Below are 24,095 nucleotides of genomic sequence, written 5' to 3' on the forward strand. Positions count from 1 at the left end.
GCTTGAATACAATTGATCTTATATTGCATGGAATATCAAGTTCATCCATGTAATGCAAATCCTGCATAGCATTAAGGCATCCCCTTAAATACATGGCATATGCCTGAAGTGCTCTCCCATCGTCAGCTTTTATTGATGTCCAGTTCAATGCCCTCTCCAAATAAGCACTTGATATTTTGATTTCATCCCCATAGTGCTCCTTTAATAATCGTTTGGCTTCTTCGTATCCTCTGTGTGATTCCATATGTAGACAGCTTTGGACAAGGCTTTTGGGCTGGCCTGAGGTGTATTGCTCCAGAAAGTAGAGCCTATCTTGGCTGCTACTTGTTTTGTCTTCAATCAGGTGCTTAAATGCTTGAATGAATGATTCGTATGTCAAGGGATCGCCACCAAATATTGGCACCTCCATTGTCGGCAGCATGGCTAATTTCTGTTGCATGATTATGAGTTCAGCAATGTCAGCCTGTTGTCTTTCCTTTAAGTTATCATGATGGCCAAGACTTTGGACTGAATCCTCAAAGCTGTGCGGTCTAGATGGTGAATAATGTTTCTTTGGGTCATGCTTCTGAGAACCATTTTGATTCAAAGGTTTCTCAACTTGGATGCCAACTTGAATGTTTCCAACTGTTCTCTGAAGAGGTGTTTTAGGCACTGCACCCATATTCATAAACTCAATAGGTGACACCTCCGGATCCGTGAAGTCTATATTCCTTTGTTTACTTTCTTCAAGATATGCATTCATTCCGTCCTCTTGGGTTTCACTGTAAAGTTCAAGGGTTTGTAGCACTTTAACTTTAGCAGCCGATGCCGCAATTTCTGCATTCAGTTCCAAAGTCTCTATCTCTGCTTTTAATTTTGCTTCTTGCAGAATCAGTGCTTGTTTGTCCTTTAATGCAGCAGCTTTGGCCAGCAGGGCTGCATTTTCAGCAACTGCTTTTCTGGCTGCTGAGGAGGCTGAGGAGGAAGTTTTCGATCCCTTTGTCCTTTTAGACACATTGGAAATGCTGTCATGAGGCTCCACATTTGACTGTGCAACTTGTTCTCTCTTCCACGTTTCCACTTCTTTGAGCCAGTAGTCAAAATTAGTCATCCTGGGCTCATACCAATCCACTTGATCCTCTTCTTTCTCCTCCTCTGATAAGAGCCTTTGCACAGACTCATGAACAGCACAGAATTCACCCACAGCTTCATGAAATGATTTCAAGCGCTCGTTAACCTCATCAACACCTTCAGCATATGTCAGTAAAGCTTTTATTTCATTCATTTTCCTGGTGCATGCGCCCAGTCTCCCCTTGCGGGATGCTTTAAGTGTCTTTAACATCGCTTCGGCTTCATGTGCATTTTTTGGGGCGTCCATTTTATTTTCTTTGATTTGATTTTGTTTTATTTCATTTCGTTTCCGATCTCATTTTGGTTTGCTGTATTTTATCCTTCTGTTTACGGAACTGCGCCCCTCCCGCGGGACACTCCTTTAATTATTTTCCATACATCTCATAACGCAGTTTGCAGCAGCATCAGACACATCCAACAACTTCAGTTTGTTTCACAGACACTTTGCTTATCCTCCATTGAGCTCATCACCACTTTTATTGTTGCTCATCAAAACGTTTCCAGCAATCCAGCGCTGCACTTTATTTAATTCATCACTTTACTCACGACCGGTCCAGTTTCTCTCCTCCGGTGTGCCTGTGCAGCGGTGTATCCGTCCTGGGTTTCTGCTCGATCCAAGCGGAGTTTTTTGACTTATTGTTGCGGCCTTTTTCCAATAAGCAGCCGCCACTGAGCGGGTTAAAAACACGCAGTCCAAACACAAAAGGCAGTCGCAGATCCAGAGTCACTTGATCCGATTTATTGATAACAAACAAAACACTTCGATCAGAATAAACTAGTAAAAATAAAACAATGGAAATAACTTTCTGCAATCTGCCCTGTGCAGTCAAAAAACTGTCCTGCTTCCCACTCTCACAACTCACAAGTGTCTGTTCATCTGTTCATCCCTCCACAGGTGTCATTAATCAACTCAAATCACTGCAGGCAGCAGCTCTGACACAAGAGAGGAGGGGGGAGGAGAAGCCCAAACAAAATACTCTTCTGACCTCATATCAGTCCATATAATAACGCAGTATATCTAAAAGCAAAGTAATAAACAAAGTATATTTTAGATTTAGCAACTAAATTTAAACCCAGATTCATTTTGGCCCTAACAGTATTCACTTGCAGAATATTACACAGCAATTTATACAGAAATATTTTATGTATAAAATTAATTTACAATGCATGCTTTAAACCTTTTAGTCCCCATGTTCTATGGGCCCAGAAACATGGAAGGTAATATTCACAGGAAATAATAAAAAAAGCTACATTTTACAGTTCATCAGCTGTTCTGTACTCTGATAAAAAAAAGGTCTCTTAATGTCAAGATGAAATGAAAAACAATAAATCACACAATAAATCACCATCATATTGGGCACCTATTTTACAATAATTGCAAAAACAAAACAAAAATAATGATATTTGTATATGAAAATCTAGTATTCCCTGTAAAACAAAATATGAAGTGGCTTATCTAAGCTAGTACTGAGCAGTCCTCCGTTATGCCACAGCTCTACATTCTAAGCCCGAACCCTTTTTAGTGGTCCAATCAAATGCAAATTAATTTCAATTCCTCTTGTAACTGGACATCACTCTTCGGGGGCGGATGTGGCTCAAAGGTAGAGCGAGTCGTCCTCCAATAAGAAGATTGGTGGTTCGAATCCCTCAAGTCCTCCTCAAGTCTGCATGCTGCGCCATCGGTGTGTGAATGTGAGTGTGTGAACAGGTAAAAGTGACTGAATGTGAAGCACCTTGAGTAGCTAGCCAGCTAGAAAAGCGCTATATTAATGCAGGTCCATTCACCATTACTCTCACTGGCAGTTTCACTGTGACGAATGCTGGGAACCACGCTGTTGCAATGAAGGAATGATAGGCAGATGTGATCAAATATGTTCCAGAGGTATGTTTGTGCATCTCAGTCTTCCTCCAACAAACATGGAAGCATGCGGAGGCGTTGCTCGGTAAAGATGTTGGCTTTCATTCTGTCATTGCAACAGGGCAAATGATTAGTGGAGCCTCATTCTGTCCTGATTTATTAGTACAGGGGCTGAAGAATGCATGAATGGTGCCAGAAAAAACACCTGTGAAGGTATAGATGAGCAATCTGGCCTCTACATTGTAGAAGGACACCACTCCCTTGTCGTAGTCCACGTAGATTCCAACCCGGGAGGGTCTGAGGCCGACCGTCAGGCTGGTTGAGGGCTCTGTGCGGAAGGAAAAGTCGGTCCGATCCCGCAGGCTGAGGAACCAGTAGCCATTGGCGGGGCTGACGGTGATTTTGCCCTTCCGAATGACGGACTGGCTTGCCACTCCCAGATCCCAGTCAGTCTTTCCTCCAACCTCCACCTAGAAAAGGGCCAGTAAGAAATAGCTTGCTGTCTTTACACCTATTAGGGTAAGGTTGATAAACAATTTAAATTAAACCAGTGCAGTGGCCATTCAAAACATAGCTGTTCAGAATGAGCTAAATGCTCGGCCCGAGGTGTTGAACCACTCATACAAACAGCTTCACTCAAGCCGCGGCAAACTATGTCAAACTGAGTCCGTTTGGTCCAGAAAAATGATTTTCCCTGGAACTATAATTGAGAGTGTCTTTTAAATGTATGGGAAGGTAGTTTTGAAATACACACTGTTGACTGTTGTCAGGTACACATCTTTACATGGTGTCCCACCTACCTCCCAGTAATGGCGTCCTGAGCTGAAGCCCTGGCGAGCTAGCACACACACCACCCGGTCGAAGCGCTCAGGGTTGTCGGGTACGGGCTGATTGCGGTCCCCACAGTGCACCTGCTTCCCGTCTGCTGAGATGATGAGACGAGGATGGGCTGTGCTGGTGTCGAGATTGATGCTGGCTGAAAGGTTGAGAGAGAGTGTGACGGTTGGGGATTAAATTACCATAACATACCATACCATAAATAACAATACATGAGTTAAAATGAGGTGACGCGAAGTGTAAAGGCAGCAATGATTACCAGCATATTCTTGGACCCTCCTTGTCTCTGCAAAGAAAAGAGAATCTATTTCCTTTCTGTATTTTGCAGCTTTTTTATTGATCCATTGAATTCAACATCATCAGAAAAAGTTCAAGGTCATCAGAATCTTACTTGGGTTGGTCCTGGGCACTGACTGGTCCGACAGGGATCGCTGGCCTAATTTGGAATAAAGAACATTTCTTTTATTCTACTGTTTGGATCTGATGTGAGCTCTAATCAGAAAGACATGAGACATATCAGAGCTTCTAGAACAAAAAACATGTGGACTATTTTTGGTCCTTTGCCCCAGTTAAAAGAATGAACAGTACAGGTGATATGTTTGTTTGTTAAATCTTAGCAGGACTTTGCTTGACGATCCAGCTTTATTCTTGGTCTGAATGAAGACTTACAGGCTTTCGGAAGTCTCTTCATCTCTTCCTGAAATTGCGCCATCATTTGATTGACGGTCCTGAGAACGGTCCCTGAGGTCAGCTCAGAGGACACAGAGATGCTGGACCAGTCCTTCGCTGGTGGAGGGCTGGACAGGGCAGGGAACGTCTGCAGAGGAAATGCCAAAGACAGATGTGACATCTGGTTTTAGGGATTGTCCTAAGATTATCTCCAAACCCCTCGATGTGCTGGGAGATAATGCACTGAGTTCTACTACAGTACTACAGCAAACAGACAGTAATAACAGTGAACGAGGGATGTTGGGACGGCTGTGGCTCCCAGGTAGAGCAGTCGTCCTCCAATTGGAAGATCGGTATGTGATCAGTGTATGAATGTGTGTGAATGGGTGAATGTAGACTGAATGTAGTGTAAATGCACGTAGAAAAGGCTAGAAACGTGTGATATAAAGGCAGGTCCATTTACCATTTAGTAATAACAGAAAAGTGGTCTAATAAAAACAGAGCAATGTCTACAAATGTGAAAACAAATATATATCTTACAAGCAAACACATTTTGTAGGTTTCTGCAAAGGAATGTTTTCATTCTCATGTGCTCATGTCCTGTTTCGTGCTGTGCATGTTAGTGTCTAAATCAATGTGTTGGTGGTGCATGTTTGTCCTTTATGCTGCTGTTTCTGTTTATCTTGCGTGTTTGTGCTTTATGCTGCTGTATATGTTTGTCCTGCTTGTTTGTGCTCTATGCTGCTGTATATGTGCTTTTATGTAGGTGTGTTTGTCCTGTTCTAGTCTGCTGCATAATGTCATAGGGCCCTAGTTTCATAGACCAGGCGCAGTCAGCACTCAGCGCACCTGCGCCACACCGACGGGGTGTGTCCTATGAAGGTATTATTGGTGCAAAAGGTTTGAGCACCTGTAACAGTGGAATTTGTAGTTGTGACAGTGATTGTGTATGTGTATCAGTAAATTTGAAGTCACAGACTCTATGAGTTGTGTACTTGTAGATTTTGTTTTCTCTCCACAAATACAACACAACACTTACACATTCACAAATTCTTAATTACAGGGGCACAAATCCTATTTTACAAGTCACAGATTAAAAAACTGACACACTCACATTTTTGCTCCTATTGTCATAGTATATTTGGTGCAAAACATATTTGTGTACCTGTATCAGACAATGTGAAGTTGTGGACAAAATTTGAATGTGTGCAAATCAGAATGTGAACTTGTGCAATAAATGTTCAATGTATTTAAAATAATTTGCAACGACACAACACAACACAACACAAACACAAATCGAGAAGTACAACTGCGCAAATCTTCCCCACGAGTCGCAGATTCTGTTTCCTTCACCTACAAATCACAAATCCCACCTCCACTGAGATATGTGGAGCAAAACGATCTGTGCATTCAGTCTATGGTGCAAAAGGCGGGTGCTGATCTGAGAGCGACTGATCCCACAGCCAATCAGAGGAGAGGGGCTTTTCCCCCACAGCCAATCAGAGGAGAGGGTGGATTCAGCACATGCTAAACTAACAGCAGCAGAGACAGCGATATAGGCAACTTTCAAGGTAGGTTGTATCTTTAACCACATTAATAAATAAACCCCAACGCGAAGCAGAGAAATTTAGCGTCCTGTCACTTTTCCTCTGTTTTGGTAACCATCCTCCCGGCCGTGTGCATTTGTTTTCAATGAATATACGTATGTGTGTGTATTGTTGTAGTCTTATCTGTCAAACTGTAAGAGAGGAGAGCTGTGACCCCGGGTCAGACCGGCTCATGCAGGTTTCGTTTTCAGAAAACAGACGTGGAAGGAAAAGAGTCAGATTCATATAACTTATATGCTCTTTTACAAGATGATTCTTTCTAGGTTTAAAACATGGATCTATAAAAAAGACTAGTTAATATCTATGCTTGAAAGATCTCAACGTAGTAAAGTAAATTACTCCTATTCTCCTCTGCCTTCTAGGAAAATGAAAACAAATGAAAACAAATGCACACGGCCGGGAGGATGGTTACCAAAACAGAAGAAAAGTGACAGGACGCTAAATTTCTCAGCTTCGCGTTGGGGTTTATTTATTAATGTGGTTAAAGATACAACCTACCTTGAAAGTTGCCTATATCGCTGTCTCTGCTGCTGTTAGTTTAGCATGTGCTGAATCCACCCTCTCCTCTGATTGGCTGTGGGGGAAAAGCCCCTCTCCTCTGATTGGCTGTGGGATCAGTCGCTCTCAGATCAGCACCCGCCTTTTGCACCATAGACTGAATGCACAGATCGTTTTGCTCCACATATCTCAGTGGAGGTGGGATTTGTGATTTGTAGGTGAAGGAAACAGAATCTGCGACTCGTGGGGAAGATTTGCGCAGTTGTACTTCTCGATTTGTGTTTGTGTTGTGTTGTGTTGTGTCGTGGCAAATTATTTTACATACATTGAACATTTATTGCACAAGTTCACATTCTGATTTGCACACATTCAAATTTTGTCCACAACTTCACATTGTCTGATACAGGTACACAAATATGTTTTGCACCAAATATACTATAACAATAGGAGCAAAAATGTGAGTGTCAGTTTTTTAATCTGTGACTTGTAAAATAGGATTTGTGCCCCTGTAATTAAGAATTTGTGAATGTGTAAGTGTTGTGTTGTATTTGTGGAGAGAAAAAAAATCTACAAGTACACAACTCATAGAGTCTGTGACTTCAAATTTACTGATACACATACACAATCACTGTCACAACTACAAATTCCACTGTTACAGGTGCTCAAACCTTTTGCACCAATAATACCTTCATACAGGCGATCCACCAAACTGCCAAACTGACGGTGTGCAAGGCTGCGCGGGTCGAAACTTGCATTACGCCGGCTCCGCCACCCTCCACCGCCCTGCGCTGCGCCACGAAACTAGGGCCCATAATGTCCACAGGGTATAATGTCTTATGTATGCTGGGTGTTTAATGTATTATCTATTGCCTCTGTCTGTCAATTTGTTCTTACTATGTTGTTTTTTAATAATTGCTTATACATGCATTTTATCTCTGTAATTTTAGGTTTCCTTTTGAATATCTGGCCAGGGACTACAGATGCAAACTAGCCTCTTTGGCTAACTCTGGCTCACCTACACCTCACCTTGGCTGTTGATTAGTGTGCAATGTCCCTGAAATCAATAAATTAAATAAATAAACATTCATTTGGATTATGTGACATAATATAGAAAGTTAATGAAAGTTATGTGGTCTAATAACGACTTTCACAAGCCAGGAAGTCCACTAGGGGGAGATGTGGGACGATGGATGGGTCAAATAGACACAGGACTTTCTCCAAGGAAACCACTGTTTGTGTCCAGTTTGAAACCAACAATTAAATGTTGTCTTAATGTGTGTTACGTAACATTGTTAAGCTTGTTACCTGACATTATGTTAAGGGTGGTTGTTATTTATATATGCTAGTTTCATTGCTGCGGTAGGTTGCGTTGTAGCGTTGGGTTGTAGCATTATATTGTAGTGTTGTAGCTTTATGTTGTTCCTGCACGTTGTTGCTTGACATAGTTGCGTTGCGTTGTTTTGCTACGTTGTTTTGATATGAAATGCATTTTTGGTTCAGAAACATTGATATTAATCTTATCAGTAATATACAAAAGCAAACAATGCCACTTCTATATAATTAAGCCAAGCATTCAACCATTATGTGTATTATCATATTTGGTAAGGAGTCGGGTAACTACATTAGATATATAATACACAAGTGTTCTGCTTCTGTTGTTTTGACCAGGGTGTCACCTTAACTGTTCAGCGACAATGTAGGCAATAAAAAAACATTAGTCGAGAGGGAAAAAGTGGGGAAATGAATGTATTACATTTTGTATGTAGGACAATATGTGAGCAGGCCTATTTGACTGGTGAACAGAATGAGGAATTAGCTGCACTTGAAAACATACCTGGAGAAGCTCCACAAGAATGTGATTTTGGTATGGAAATATTTCATGTTTCACTTTTACAAGGGAAAAATGTCAAGAATCAGGACAGTCTGGTGCTTGGATCGATAGTTTCTTGGTTAAAGTCTTGTCATATATTCACCAGGAGGAGGAGTTTATTTTGAAGCAGTAACTACAGTCAAAACATGTCAAAGTATTAAATGACATTAGAATCAACAGCGATTCGAACAAGCTGTCTGTTCTGGTTCTCCTCGACCCTAGCGCAGCCTTTGATACAGTCGACCATAACATCCTTTTAAACAGATTGGAAAACTGGGTTGGCCTCTCGGGGATGGTCTTACAATGGTTCAGGTCATATCTGACTGGGCGTGACTTCTCTGTGACCCTTATCCTCAGACAAAAACGATATAACCTGCGGAGTCCCACAAGGTTCCATTTTAGGTTCTGTTCTGTTCACTATTTACATGTTACCACTTGGCAAAATCATTAGAAACCACAACATCAATTTCCATAGCTATGCAGACGACACGCAATTATACATCGCTGTATCGCCACACAACCTCAGTCCTATTAACAACTTAGTTCATTGGTTAGCAGCAATAAATACCTGGATGACTAACAATTTTTTACAACTCAATCAGGATAAGACCGAAATAAAAACATTTGGCCCTAAAACCTAGAGAGATTACCTGGCTCAGCACTTACATTCACTGGCACACCAAACAAAAGACCAAGTAAAAAATCTGGGAATAACCTTAGATTCCAACCTCAACTTTGAGGCTCACATCAAAAACATTACAAAAACGTCCTTTTATCATCTCAGAAACATCGCCAAAGTCAGACCTTTCCTGAATCAAGCTGACACAGAAAAACGAATCCATGCTTTTATTACTTCAAGACTCGATTACTGTAATGCCCTTCTGTCTGGTCTTCCCAAAAAAACACTAGGCCGCTTACAACTGGTCCAGAACTCTGCAGCCCGAGTACTGACGAAGACCAGACAGAGGGCACACATAACTCCCATTCTAAAATCCTTGGCACTGGTTGCCTATTAGTTTTGGAATTGATTTTAAGATTCTCTTATTGGTTTTTAAATCAATTAATGGCCTGGCACAGACATATCCTCGACAGCTGGACCCCTGGTCGTGCCAAGAACCTCCACAAAGAAATATGGGGAATCCGCCTTTAGCCACTGTGGTCCCCTTCTCTGGAACAGTCTGCCTGTGGATCTAAGGGACTGCACCTCTGTAGACATTTTTTTTTTTAAATGCTTAAGACTTATCTTTTTAGCATAGCTTTTATGTAAGGTGCCTCACCATTCACTGCTGTGCCCTCCTTTCTTTTTACTTTTCATCCTCTGTGTTTTTTCTCCTCATAGGTTTTAATGTGGTTTATTGCTGTAGTTTTTATGTTTGTTGACTTGGTTTTTTTTATATACATTTTATAATTGTATGGTCTATCTTGACCTATTTCACTTTTGTGTTATCCATTTTGCTGGACTCTTTCTTTTGTTGTCTACTTCTGTTTTATTCTTGCTCTGTGAAGCACTTTGGGCTGCATGTTCTGCATGAAAGGTGCTATATAAATAAATAAAGTTTAAGTTTAAATAAAGTTTTACAGCCAGGAACCAAAAGAATCAGGTTCCTGTGGTCAAAATGTAAATAAAGGTCCTATAGAGTTTAATGATGTGCCTGGAAAAGTTCCTGCAGTGGAAAAGGAAACTCAGATTCTCTAGTTGAGCAACACATTACACATTTCTGAATATTCAGTAACACAACAGTTTATAGATTTATAATGAACTAGAGAGGCTAAGTCCCGCCCCTAGAGAGAGGTTAAGTCCCTTGTAGTGGTGTAACCGGTCTCGCTCCTTCTTCATGGTAAAATTTAAACATGAACATGAACACAGGAAGGAGCGGGACTTCATCCCTCTATGGGTTTAGTTATGCATGACTAGTGGATGGCTGTATTTCCTCCATACCTTGAGGAAGAGTACGTAGTCTTGGGTCAGAGCCAGCTGGCTCAGTGCTGAACTCCTCTGCTTCAGCTGGGCTATCTCCACCTGCAGCTCCCTCAGCAGACTCTGAGCTCTGTGCTCAGCCGCTCGCCGACTCACCGCCAACACCTGGAGGTGACACGTGTTGGAGATTAGTTCACATACTTCAGGATGTTGCTTTCTGTGCATGAACAGGACTTTTATTTCAATGAAAACTAAGAGCTTCTCTCCATACTTCTGGTATCTGTGTTTTTACCTCCAAGATTTCAGCTTGGCAGCGCTCCAAACTGGAGATCAGCTTGGAAAACACAGAAACCGTTCCTTCTGTCTCTCTCTCAGCAGCGGCCTGAAGAAAAGATGAACGTCAATAGATGTGAGGCCTTTTCTTTAAACTTATGAACAACTGTGGAGGATATTCTACAAGTGCTGCTCCACCTCGGCCAGTGTGTGTGTTACGTTGTTTCGTTGTTCCGTTGTTTCGTTGTTCCGTTGTTTCGTTGTTTCGTTGTTCCGTTGTTCCATTGTTCAGTTGTTCCGTTGTTTCCTTCTTATGTTGTTTCATTAATATTTAGTTTTTTTGAGATGTTGAATTTTTTGAGACTGAATGTTTTGAGATGTTGAATTTTTTGACGTTGAAGTTTTTGACATTTAATTTTTTGACATTGAATTTTTTGAGATGTTGAATTTTTTTAGACTGAATTTTTTGACATTTAATTTTTTTACACTGAATTTTTTTCAAATTCAGAGACAAAAAAAATTCAGTGCGAGAAATTTGATGGTTTTTAAAATTCAAAGTCTGATTTTGATACTAAAAAAAATCAATCTTAGAAATTCATATTCAAACTCTGATGGCACAGAATTACTTCTATACAAGTGGAGCTGAAATGAAGAAATGCCTTTTCAACACTTTTTGATCACATTTCCTATCATATCATATCGTTCACCTATTTATATAAGATGAAAAAATGACAGAAAACTTACATTTCTTTGAATTTTTGTATAAAATTCCATTATGTTTTTCTTCATGGAAAAAAAGACACGAGGCATGCTTAGGTCAGTAGTAGCAACGATTTTCAACCGATAACATCATGACATGGATCCATCCATCAATCAGAGAGAGAGAGAGAAGTTTGTGAGTTAATCTTTTCCATCAAATTCCTCCCAACGTTATGCCCCGCCTTCCGTCTGACTGGAAATACATCAGCATACCAAGATAGAGACTCTGGAAATTATGTTTCACCTCCACTTCAATAGTTTTGGGCTAAGGGCCACCACAAAATAACTAACGTTAATACATTAAAGTTATCCAATAATGTTAGTAATGTTATGTAAGTCTGATTCATAAATAATCCCTCTCAATCACTACTGACACACTACAACATTGTAAGGCTGGCATTTGTATAAAATGTTGCAATGTTTTTTGATGCTACATTTTGTTTTATCTCGCTTTGTTTGACTGTTTTTTTTAAAAACCTGTAACTTCATCTGAACAGCATGAAGATGATGATGTCAGCTGTATGAGTCGGCTGTTATCATGTTTACATGTGACTTCAATGGGAAGATAAACTCTTTGTTATTCTGATGGAGGAGATGGTTTGTGATAGAGAGTTTATTCGGCTGCATCTCTTGCTGCTGATCCTCGTAGAGGCCATGTTGATTAAAATCCAGTTGTCATGATGCATCCTGGGATACGTTGGGCCATGAAGGGTCCATCAGTTGGATCCAGGAAAAGAAGCCACATTTCTGGGCTGCATTTGAAGGAGACTTTGAGACGGGACACTTTTCTCAGCCGCTGGGACACATTCAGTCTTGAGATGGACCTCTGAAGGACGGACGCTGGACTGGGACACATTTGGTCTCTAAATGGACCTCTGAAGGACGGATGCTGGACAGGGACACAGCTTGTACCTGCAGAGACCCTGACCTCCCTGCCCCTCCTCAAATGTGTCTACAGTCTCAAACCAAGTCTGAACCTTGAACAAAGACTGAAGACTCACCTGGATGTCCTGTAAGGAGTTGTGTATTTCCTCCATCTTCCTCTCTCTCACACAGATGAGATCCTTCAGTTCCACCTCTGCAATACCCAACTGGAACTTGAGACGACAAAAGACACACATTTCCTTTATTATATTATGCATAACTGTCTATAACGAATCTCTCATCATAATCCCGAAGCCTGTCACATTCTCCACCAGATGGACCTACAGTTCTGTGGGATCACAAGCTTCTATAGACCATAATCTCATTGGCTGCAAAACACAGAGCACAAGCTGGTCAATAGCATCTTTTGATTGAGGCCAACAGAATTATGAGTGCGAGACATCAACTCACTTCCTGCACTTCTCAAGTCCCGCCCCTTCTTGTGTCTTAATTGAGAAGATTAGGTACAGTATGTGTCAATTGGATTCGTTTACCATAAATTACACATATGATGTTTCTCAGTTTAAAAGATAATTGGTCACTTCAAGAAAGTCTCACTTAGTCATAGTATCATTCAGCTGGGGGCGGAGCCTCCTGTAGGCAGCTTTTCTCTCTCTCACACACACACACATACACACACACATGCACACACACACACACACACACAGTGGTACCTTCTTGATGTTCCACTCTCTCCTGGCAGGCGTGATGCTGTGTCCTCGGTGCTCTCCCGTCTCCACACAGACGCCACAGATGCAGGTGTTATCGGTCCGACAGAAGAACTCCAGACCTCTCAGGTGGACGGGACACAGAGGCAGGTTGGGTGGAGACTCACCGGGGCTGCTCACACTGCACCTGTCATCACATTAAAATAGAGGCTTCACTTACCCTGCATCTGTGAAGACAAACTAATTTCATTAATTAATCATTTCAATGTCATTTTTCAAGTCAAAACAATTTTGCTGCTACATTCACATGACACACATTTAAAAACTTCATACAGCAAAGTATTGTGGTACTTTCTGTGGCAAACTATCAACGCAAATACGAGTTAAACCTTTTGGTAGCAGTTGCTTCTTCCGCCCACTAGATGGTGCTGACTTGTTTCTGTTCAGATACTCTTATTACATACTCTCTTATTACAGTGCTGGTAAATCTGTCTCTCTGAGACAAACTGCATCATTTGGTAATAAATCACAATATATGTTGTCACAACACAACAAACAAATTTGCAATAAGATGATCTCGTGACTGATATCACCATGATAATATGGTATTGTGGTGGCTTCCCACCGCAGCTCATTCGACTACCTGCCTGTGTACTTGTATATGCACCTGGATTGATTGACTAGTAATAGCGAAGGATTATCGGAAAACCTCAGGAGCCACTTGATATATTGTCCGTGTGAATGTTGAGCTGCTGTTATTTGGTTGGTGCTTGTTTGTCTCAGATTTATGCTTTTCATGTGTTTTACTGCTAATAAACATCTCTCCAGTACACATTAACGTGAGGCCATCTTTCCACGCCACAACACACGTTCATTCTTCTTTTTCTTTTTAAATGTAAGGTTAAAAAAATAAAAAATGATCAGTATATTGTTGGTTCTATCCGGAGAGTTCATACTGCCTCTCGGGGTCTCCTATATTCCACTTTTCTCTCCGCCAGCATTTTAGCTTGTTATCTGGCACACCCAACATCAACCCAGGAATGTGTCAGTTCTTCAAACAAATGGGAATTTAAGTGATTATTATGTTACATTTACTTGCTCCCATTACTTTTGTTGTAATATTTGTGGAGCATTAAAGACGACCCATTTTAACGTAGTGTGAGGCCCCGATCACACGGAGACACGGCGCAACAGGAACATCCGCTTCAAAACTACACTTTGGCGAAGTGCATCAGGTAAAGCCTGATGAGCCTGTGGAGCGTCATCAACCAGATGATCAAATGTGTAGTGAAGTGAAAAGCACAATTTTAATGTGGCACACTTGCATATAAAATCAATGCAAATACACGGAAATTCACACCGGACTGCCTCGAGTGGGCTGAATCAGAAATGGAGACAAAACATTTGGTAGCGATCTGTGGTCCCCAAGAGCTCTAAGATAGACCCTCACGTGAGTACAGAGACCAAACAAAACTATGTGTACAAACCAGAGACTGTCTGTGGTCCAAACAATAAGGTCACTGCCGTATTTGTGCCGACTCCGAGACAACGTTATGTTAAGTGTTTATGGGGAAACAGTGTTAGCATAGCCTAGCATAGCCCGATTGATCAGGAAACAATTTTCATTTTAAAAGTTGTTTGCTTATCATTTTGCGGATAGACCTAACAAAGCTCAGGCCTTTTACAAATCAGCCTCATTATGTCGTTACTTGGGCATTATTTTGATGAGTTTTACAGGCAATGCATTTTACAGGTAACACATGTTGCAGGCAACGTGTCTCGATGTGATCGGTGTGAAGGAATGTAGTTTGACACCTGCGGGGAGGTGAGTAGGGTGGAGGTGGGTCGGGATGCCTATTGTCCGGAGCCTGGAAGGACCTGGGACTTTGGGGGTCAGCGCGATAGGAGACGGTGGTGTGAGGCGTCCCGGGAGTCGGCAGCCGCTGAAAACGAGTAATCATCTCAGCAAAGATGGTGTCCGGCATCTCCACCGGCCTCTGTGGTGGAGACAGGCCCAGGTGATGGTGGTGGTTTGAATCCACTCCTCCACCTCTTCCATCCAAAGGCTCTCCAGCCATTTGCTTAAACTGCTCAGTGATTTCCTTCAGGGTTCGGTTGATCTGGAGCTCTGGTCGCTTGTGGAAGGACTCCTTGCAGAGGGGACACTGGTAGACCTTGGTGCCTCCTCTTCCTCCGTCCCAGTAGGAGGAGATGCAGGCCTGGCAGAAGCTGTGACCACATGGTGTTGAGACCGGGTTGTTGAACACATCCAGACAGATGGAGCAGGTGAACTGGTCTTCAGACAGGATGGATGCAGGCAGTGCCATAGCCTTCCAACGTTGAGCTGTATGACAGATAGTGTTTGCATCAGAAACAAAGATCTCATTCAGATTCAGACACATTTTCCCTCACACATCACATTTACATTATAAAAACTCAAACAGGTTCCCATGGTAATGCGGAATACAGTGGAAAGGCCTCGCTGACGACACAATCAGTCTCCGAGAGTATCAGTGCAGAAGATTCCTGCGTAAAAACAAATTCACGTCACTGGGAAATAAATATTTTCTCTTATTTACTTTCTCTGCATCCTGATGCATTTTCATTTAACTGCTGTGTGTGTGGGCTGCATGTTCTCCCCGTGTAAGCGTGGGTTCTCTCCGGGTTCTCCGGCTTCCTCCCACAGTCCAAAGACATGCAGGATGGGGATAGGTTAATTGGTGACTCTAAATTGCCCGTAGGTGTGAATGTGAGCGTGAATGGTTGTCTGTCTCTATATGTTGGCCCTGCGATAGACTGGCGTCCTGTCCAGGGTGTACCCTGCCTTCGCCCAATGACAGCTGGGATCGGCTCCAGCCCGACCCTGAATACAGGATAAGCGGTAGACAATGGATGGATGGATGGATGGATGCTGTGTGTGCCTTGCCATCCAATGAGCATTAAAACTTGAGCAGCAGCAGCAGCTCGAATGTCAGTCTGTCTGAGGGGCCGTCCAGACGAAGCAAAACAAACTTTTTTTCTCCGTTTTGCCTTGGCGTCGTTTCAAGAAAATCCGCGTCCAGACGAATCCACTGAAAACGACTCAGCGCGCTGTAGTACATATTCCAGGCCCTTATGCAGCGCTGTTTCTGCTACAAAAACGCAGAAGAAGAGATGGAGCGTGACCGGATGTTTGCCATTGCTATTGCAACACGTGAGAGTCACGGCTAATCTCAGCCCGACCACCCGATCAATAAACACCCATAAGATGACAATTTGGCCCATATAAATAAAACCAACAATAAGCATCAACAGCCGTCACCCTAAGGACCTTGACGAGGCGTTGTCACATGTTGGGATGGATTAATTAGACAAATAAATGCCTACATTCATGGGAAGTTAGCTAGCGGTTGTTTGTCAGCATCGTAATAAAGTAGCTTTTTTCCCGGAATATCGCCCCCTCTCTCGGCTCCGTTTTTTTTTTTTTCATACAGTGGCCCTGATACGCCGTCGTACAGACGAGCAGAATATCTGCTACGAGCACGGAGGCCGCCGTTGTTGTTGTTGTTACGAGACGTCGCGGGGGAAGAAGTCAGGCTCGAGGGTCGAGGAGCGGGGCGATGACGTCAGCGTTTTCGTTTTCGCCGTCTACACGAAAACGATCACGAAACGGAGGGGGGCCGTTTTTTTCTTTTGCACCCTGAGAGCTGGTTTCAAAAAAGTGCGTTTTCACGCCGCGAAAACGCCGGATTCGTATGGATGGAAGGGTGAAACGCACAAGACTTCTGCGTTTACGCACTGAAAACGTTTTCGTCTGGACGGCCCCTGAATGTGTGTGTGCCTCCTGCACTTAAACACACCCACGCTAACACACACACAAAAACAAGTGAGTTTTGCAATCGTAAAAATCGTAAAAATGTTAAATATAGTAATAAACTCAAGTCATCCACACGTCCTCTTCTGTTGGTTCTGCAATCAGAACTATTGTCAACCAGCTAATGAGTGTGTTGAGCTTAATCACTATGAACACACACTGGAGATCGTTGTGGCTCAATCCCACATACACCTTCCTGCTAGACACAAAAACTCACCAGCATCAAACGTGGGTTAATCCACCGCTGAAAATAGTCCCCAACAAACGCAACATTTCCTCATGTTTCCACTATGTGTTAAAAACTACAGTGACCAGCTGTTTTGGGAAAAAATGATTGTGAGACATTGTTAAAGATCCTGAGTAGTAACAAATAGACTGAGTGCCATGACAATGACACTAATACAGAATGATGATATTCTTTAGTCATCACAAGAGAGAAACACACAGAGAACATGACTGCAACTTTACTGACAAGTTACGTCTGCACACATTTCTAGTAAGCACTCGACCTCTGGATCAGAGTGTTTAGAGAGTGGCATTTTTATCCTAAAAGGAGGGAGCATCGCACTATGTTCCAGTCCAGTTCCACTCTGGTCCCACTCACACAACAAGTCTGAAGCATGACCAAGTCTGACCCAGAATCCATCTGTGTCTTGCACAGTCACCAACAGTATTTAACACTGAGCTATAATGAGAGGAACGGCCTATCGATGATATGTCATACCCTCATACATACCAGTGCTTGTGCCCCTGCATGAGCAACTGTACCATGCAGAAGCACAACTCTTCCTACAGCGCCAAAGCACTACTCTTCCTACCGCGCCGAAGCACAACTCTTACTACTGCGTTGAAGAACAACTCTTCCTACCGCGCCGAAGCACAACTCTTACTACTCCGTTGAAGAACAACTCTTCCTACCGCGCCGAAGCACAACTCTTACTACTGCGCCGAAGCACAACTCTTCCTACCGCGCCGAAGAACAATTTTCCTACAGCGCAGAAGCACAACTCTTACTACCACGCAGAAGCACAACTCTTCCTACCGCGCCAAAGCACAATTTTCCTACAGCGCAGAAGCACAACTCTTACTACCACGCAGAAGCACAACTCTTCCTACAGTGCCGAAGCACAACTCTTCCTACCACGCCGAAGCACAACTCTTCCTACAGCGCCGAAGCACAACTCTTTCTACCGCGCCAACCAAAGCACAACTCTTCCTACAGCGCCAAAGCACAACTCTTCCTACAGCGCAGGAGCACAACTCTTCCTACAGCGCCGAAGCACAACTCTTCCTACCGCGCTGAAGCACAACTCTTACTACCGTGCCAACCAAAGCACAACTCTTCCTACCGCACCAAAGCACAACTCTTCCTAAGTGCCGAAGCACAACTCTTCCTACCGCACCGAAGCACAACAAAAAGGATCCAAATTAACTTTACATTGACCTTGTTTTAGTGCTGAGACACAAGAAAAATGGACAACTAGTGTCCCTGAACATGAAACCAGTAGATTTCATCTGTGACTATTTCACAAACTGCTGTGAGACTGTTTGCAGACACACACCTGACATTATCACAGTCAAACTGATGATAAGGTGGAGACTCACGGTGGAAAGTGGCTGCTTGTCTCCACGACGATGAACGCAACTCCTTAGCTGCAAAACCTCACGTACATGTGAACTGGGGACTCAAACAGCTGTATGCAGGCAGGGAACTACTGATTGGTTAATAGATTGGTTAAGGTCGATTATCAGTCAAAAACATTCATAATGAGCATTCATTACAGTAGTAATTAACAACACTTCGTCCTACATCCTGATTTTACACACAAAGATCACTTTGCTCATCATGGCGAGCCTCAGCTTTATCATATTTGAGAAATTATCCCTGTTGATGTCACAAGGGTAATCTCAGCCATTTATTGTAACTGATAGAAAGCCTGTAATACAAACCGGGGGTGGCACCTTTAATTATTTACTCAGAATTGTATCATAATCAGCTACTATTTTTCTTTATCTATTCAACTTGTAACAATTTAGGAAATGTAACATGATTAGCCACATTGTTGTCAGCCGCAGCTTCTACAGAATTAGCTGTTTATTTAATGGCTAAAATGCTGAGTCATAGTTACACTTGGTGAGAAGTTTAATTACTAGATTAGTTTAATTATGTGTGTCTGTCGCTCTCATTGTCTGCTGGATGTTTGTTGGAAGCACACACCCACACACACACACACACACACACACACACACACACACACACACACACACAGACACACACTTTCACAAAATATGACTTTTGCTTATAAAGCACAGGACCTGAGAAAGGGTCGACCAATCAGATCTGAAGGCGGGATAAACAAATGACAAACAGTGATAGTAAACTGGCCACCAGTGTGACTGACATCAAGTACAAGTTGTACAAGTCAACTTTCAGAGGGGACGACGCTTTGATCAACGATCAATCGATAATATCTTTGTGCCACACTGATCCAAAATGAAAACAGAAGTAACAATAGGAGTAACAATGTGAACAAACACCAGAGTGAAGTTTATCAGGTGAGGTCAGACTTCAGTCCAGAGTGCTCTGAATTAAATTCTATGGAAACGTTTTCAAAGTAACAATGAAAGGTTTTAAGAAATATGCTTGCTTTACCCAGTTAGATTAGGACTTCTACATCTTCTCTCTGTACGTCCAGGACAAAGAAACACTCAGAACCTTTTTGTGTAGTTCTATACAGATTAAAACCTTGTCATGATGTCTTTAAAGTGGCAGTCTGTAACATTTCCATCTATTTAATTATCTTTTAAGTTCCTCTCTATGAAAGAGTGAGTTAAACAATGGTGGTTGATCATGTGGCCACTAATGAGAGTGCTTGTTGCTGCTTTGCCCAGAAATAGGATCTCCGTGTCTGTGGAGACATTCCCGCTAAATGAATTAATTCATTTTCCGTCAGTCAGCAGCGGTTGGTCTGCAGGTGGAGCTACTCACGGAAGTATGCTGCGTTTACTTGGAAAGGGAAATCAGTAACTTCCCACTGCTGAGTCAGGCTCCCTCTAGTCTAAAGTGTTTGACCAGGTACATTTCATTACTGCTGACTCACAATGGAGGATCAACAGGCAGAGCAAGAAGACCATTCAACTTCCAGTCCAAGAAAAAGAAACAACAAACTAATGGAAGTGAAGAAGGAAAGTCATCAAGAAGCAAAGTGACCGCCAACGAGGGAAAACCAGGACCTCCTTTCAGTGTGGAGCATTTGAAGGCATCACGCAGATGAGAGACAGTCACACTGTTGGTGAGGGAGATGAGTCCCAGAGGCTCACCTGCAGTTCCATCTACTCAACTCAACTCAGCTTTATTTATAAAGCACTTTAAAAACAACCAAAGTTGGCCAAAGTGCTGTACACACACATAAAAACAGAAGAGTATAAAACACATAAAATAGATTAAAAACAAAATAAAACAGTAAAAAACAGTTAAACAATAAAAGACAATAAAAGACAACATCTCAAACTGTGTTAAAAGCCAAAGAGAAAAAGTGTGTTTTCAGAGAGGATTTAAAAACAGGAAGTGGGTCGGCCTGCCTGATGTGCAAAGGCAGTTCATTCCAAAGTTTTGGTTCAGCGACTGAAAACGTGCGGCCCCCTCTTAACTTCCTCTTCGTTTTAGGAACGACTAACAGCGATTGATCTGCTGACCTGAGGGAGCGTGAGGGAGCGTATGGCTGGAGCAGGTCAGACAGATATTGGGGGGCGAGGCCATGAAGACATTTAAAAACAAAGAGAAGAATTTTAAAATCAATCCTAAAACGAACAGGGAGCCAATGAATCAGTGCTAAAATCGGGGTGATGTGCTCTTGCTTTTTGGTGCTGGTTAAAAGTCGAGCAGCAGCATTCTGAACCAGCTGAAGTCGAGAGAGGGACTTCTGGCTCAGACCGACATAAAGTGCGTTGCAGTAATCTAAACGAGTTGTCATAAAAGCATGGATTAAAATCTCAAAGTGGTGTTGAGGAAGAAATTAATTGACTTTTGCCAGCTGTCTTAAATGATAAAAACTGGACTTGACCACTGATTTGATTTGTTGATCAAGCTTAAGGTCACTGTCCATTTTGACACCCAGGTTTGTAGCTGCCTGTGTTAAATAATGGCTCAGCGGGCCCAAATCAATACGTAATTGTGGGGCATCACTGGGTCCAAACAACAGTACCTCAGTCTTTTTATCATTTAAAAAACCAAAAATGTACTGACATCCATGCCTTTATTTCAGCAAAGCACTCTAAGAGATGATTGGCATCTCCCTGTTTCAATGACAGATAAATCTGACTGTCATCAGCATACAAATGGAAACCAATGCCATATTTCCGAAGAATTGATCCCAGAGGAAGTAAATAAAGCGTAAAGAGAAGAGGGCCAAGAATAGAGCCTTGAGGCACACCACATGTGAGAGGCGCTACAGAAGATTGAGCGGCTCCAAGGCGAACACAGAAACTTCTCTCAGTCAAATAGGATCTAAACCAGTCCAAAGCACCACCTTGAATACCCACCCAGTTCTCCAAGCGAGACAGGAGGATCTGGTGGTCCACTGTGTCGAAGGCAGCTGTTAGGTCCAACAGAACCAGAACAACAGAGTGGCCAGAGTCTGTGGCTAAAAGAATATCATTAAAAACTTCCAACAGTGCCGATTCAGTACTGTGATTGGTTTTAAACCCGGACTGGAACACTTCAAGACTGTTGTGCTCATCTAAGAATAATTTCAGTTGGCAGTAGACAATTTTCTCCAGAATCTTAGAAAGAATCGGAAGTCTACTGCCAGAGAGGCCGCTAGAGGCAACACATCTCAAATCTTACAGATTGACACTTTAACCCTGGAGAATATGAAACATGAGGGAGTCACCTGTAAAACTCCAGTCTGTTTGAAGCTGAGTGATTGATTACACGTTTCTATCATCATACGCCGACGTGTTTCCAGTGAAACAGGAGGCGGGACATACCAACGGGAGGAATTAGGTTTGAGGGTTGAAAAGATGAACACACCACCTTCTCCAGCTCTGATTGGTTGATGGATAGATGCCATGATATTATTGGTTGGTACTAGCTGATGTGATCAAATGGATTTTGTTTTCCAGGAAGAACAAAAACATTTTTTTTTATGTTAAGAATATGAAGAAATTGCTGGATGTGATCTAAAAGTGTTTCTTTTCTGCTGGATTTTTAAGTCTATACAGGATAAATTAAAATATCACCCTTGATGAACACTTCATGTATGTCAATCCATCAATTACTGAATTATTCATTCTGTTAAAAAGGAAGGGTTTGCGATCATTTTTATTCATATTTATTACTGTATATTTTTCTTTGATTTATATGTTTATTTAAGGGCTGAAAGGTGGTGTAGTGGTTGGCACCTTAGATTTTCTTCTTATCATTATGAATTTTATTTATTTTCTATATATTTAGTTTTTACTTGCATACATTGTATATAAAAAAGGGTAAAAATTAATCACAAAATTAATCACTCCATTGCAAAAAAAAAACCCCAAAGCAAATCGACCCCCCAGAACGATAGCTATAGTTTACTTTTACTTTTACGCCTTCCTGTCCATTGTAAACATATTCAGTTGAATGTGAGTGATGAGAAATGTGAGGTTGCTGCTGCAGAACCAAGACTCAGGTGGAGTTTGGAGTTAGACAACACAGCTGTCGGCAGTAACACTCAGTGAATTGTCCCACGTTGAGAAATTCCCCAGGAGCTGAGCTGTGATTGGCTGTAATCAACCAGATAGGCAGTCATTTCTACAATCTCCACTATCTTCCACATTCTTTCACACACTCACAATCATAATAATCCCATCATAAAACAATGCTCCAGCTCTAGAAATGGCTTTTAGTGGGACACATAACAAACACTATGGTTAGCTGGAACCTTTTCAGGGTGTTGCTGATAACGACGGAGCGTAAAGTCCCACGCTGTAAGAAAGGAGATAACGTCCTTCTGGACATTTCCTTCAACCATTGAATTCTGTAGATTTACAGAATGACCTCAGCCACCATGCACTACAAATATGTTACACAATCAAACTTGCATTAGAGTCTGAAAATGAGTAACACGGAAACATCAAGGGTACCACAGGTTAACAAAAGAACGACAACGATACTGAGCTCACATTAACTCCTTAACATGAATCGTCTTAGACAAGCATTCGTTTTTATATTTACCAAAGGAGTGTGAGGTCGGTTTCTCCGAATCCACAAATCCAATTTAAGATTTAGTTTGTGATGGCCACTGCCTCTGGCAACTTGCTGGCGCATAGACCGTCTACAAGGACGTAGTCATGGTGATGTCACCTGTTGGTTTGTGGACTACGTTTTTGAAGACTCATGTGAAGGGACCAGAGAAGGAAGTGACCATATTTGGACTGTGGAGGAGCGACGGGTGGATCTGATGAACACAGGGAGCAGAGCGGCACCCCGAGCAGCAACTTTACTGGATCTGGATCCATCTGTGACCTGTCAATCACCAGGTAGCCCCGCCCCTAAAGCATCCCCTGCTTTCTGGTCTGGTGGACTCTAAATGGACCATAATGTACTAAATGAACATCATGCTGGATTGAAGAAGACTTGAAACTATTTACTGAGATAATAAATCAGGAGAGAAGTAGGCTAATTTTCTCATAGACTTCTATACAATCAGAGGAGTCACCCCCCGATGGCCAGCAGAGAGAATGCAGCTTTATGGACCTTCAGCTTTGGCTTGATGCCTGTGCCAGCGGAGGTCCTTGCTCCCACAATTCAATGTGTAATTACAAATATGGGTAAAAAGAAACCGTCCAAAACCGATACAGAAACACTACATTGGCACATATATTTACTTTTCAAATTGTTGTTATCTCACGTTTCTGGTTAAGACACCACATGTGTTTGGACCTGAAAAATGTCTCACCTGCTCTGAGGACCAGGGGATACCAGAGGAGACGTCAGTGGTGGGACACTGCCGCGGCGTATTTCCAAGGCTTTCTGGGTGTCACTGTCTGTCCGTGTCGCTGGTCTTTCCTCGTCATATCAGTCCTGTGTGTGCTCAGCAGTCACACATTCCTCCCCTTACTTTCTTCCTTCTGTCGTTGTGCCCTCCTTCCCATCCAGCCCAACCTGCTCGACTGGTGCAGGTATGCAGCTTTAAACACTCCTCTCTGCTCTTTGAATCCAAACAAGGCCAACGTGACAAACGTGGTGCACAATTTACATTTGAAATGCTG

At 42.4% G+C, this 24,095-nt stretch overlaps 1 protein-coding gene across 1 annotated transcript; it reads right to left on the bottom strand.

Annotated features, from left to right (window-relative positions):
- Nucleotides 1-1,834: 1,834 nt before the first annotated feature.
- LOC311011468 (E3 ubiquitin-protein ligase TRIM21-like) lies at nucleotides 1,835-23,927 on the bottom strand. Its single transcript, XM_084006417.1, has 11 exons — nucleotides 23,783-23,927; nucleotides 14,807-15,335; nucleotides 12,998-13,178; nucleotides 12,401-12,496; nucleotides 10,660-10,749; nucleotides 10,389-10,532; nucleotides 4,475-4,622; nucleotides 4,197-4,241; nucleotides 4,065-4,091; nucleotides 3,769-3,944; nucleotides 1,835-3,438 (listed from the first exon to the last, which is right to left on the bottom strand). Exons 2-11 carry the CDS (start codon nucleotides 15,316-15,318, stop codon nucleotides 3,070-3,072), a joined length of 1,788 nt encoding a protein of 595 aa, XP_083862543.1. The 5' UTR covers nucleotides 15,319-15,335; nucleotides 23,783-23,927; the 3' UTR covers nucleotides 1,835-3,069.
- Nucleotides 23,928-24,095: the final 168 nt, after the last annotated feature.

The sequence above is a fragment of the Eutrigla gurnardus genome (assembly GCF_963514095.1).
Source record: "Eutrigla gurnardus genome assembly, chromosome: 3".
NCBI classification, from domain to species: Eukaryota; Metazoa; Chordata; class Actinopteri; order Perciformes; family Triglidae; genus Eutrigla; species Eutrigla gurnardus.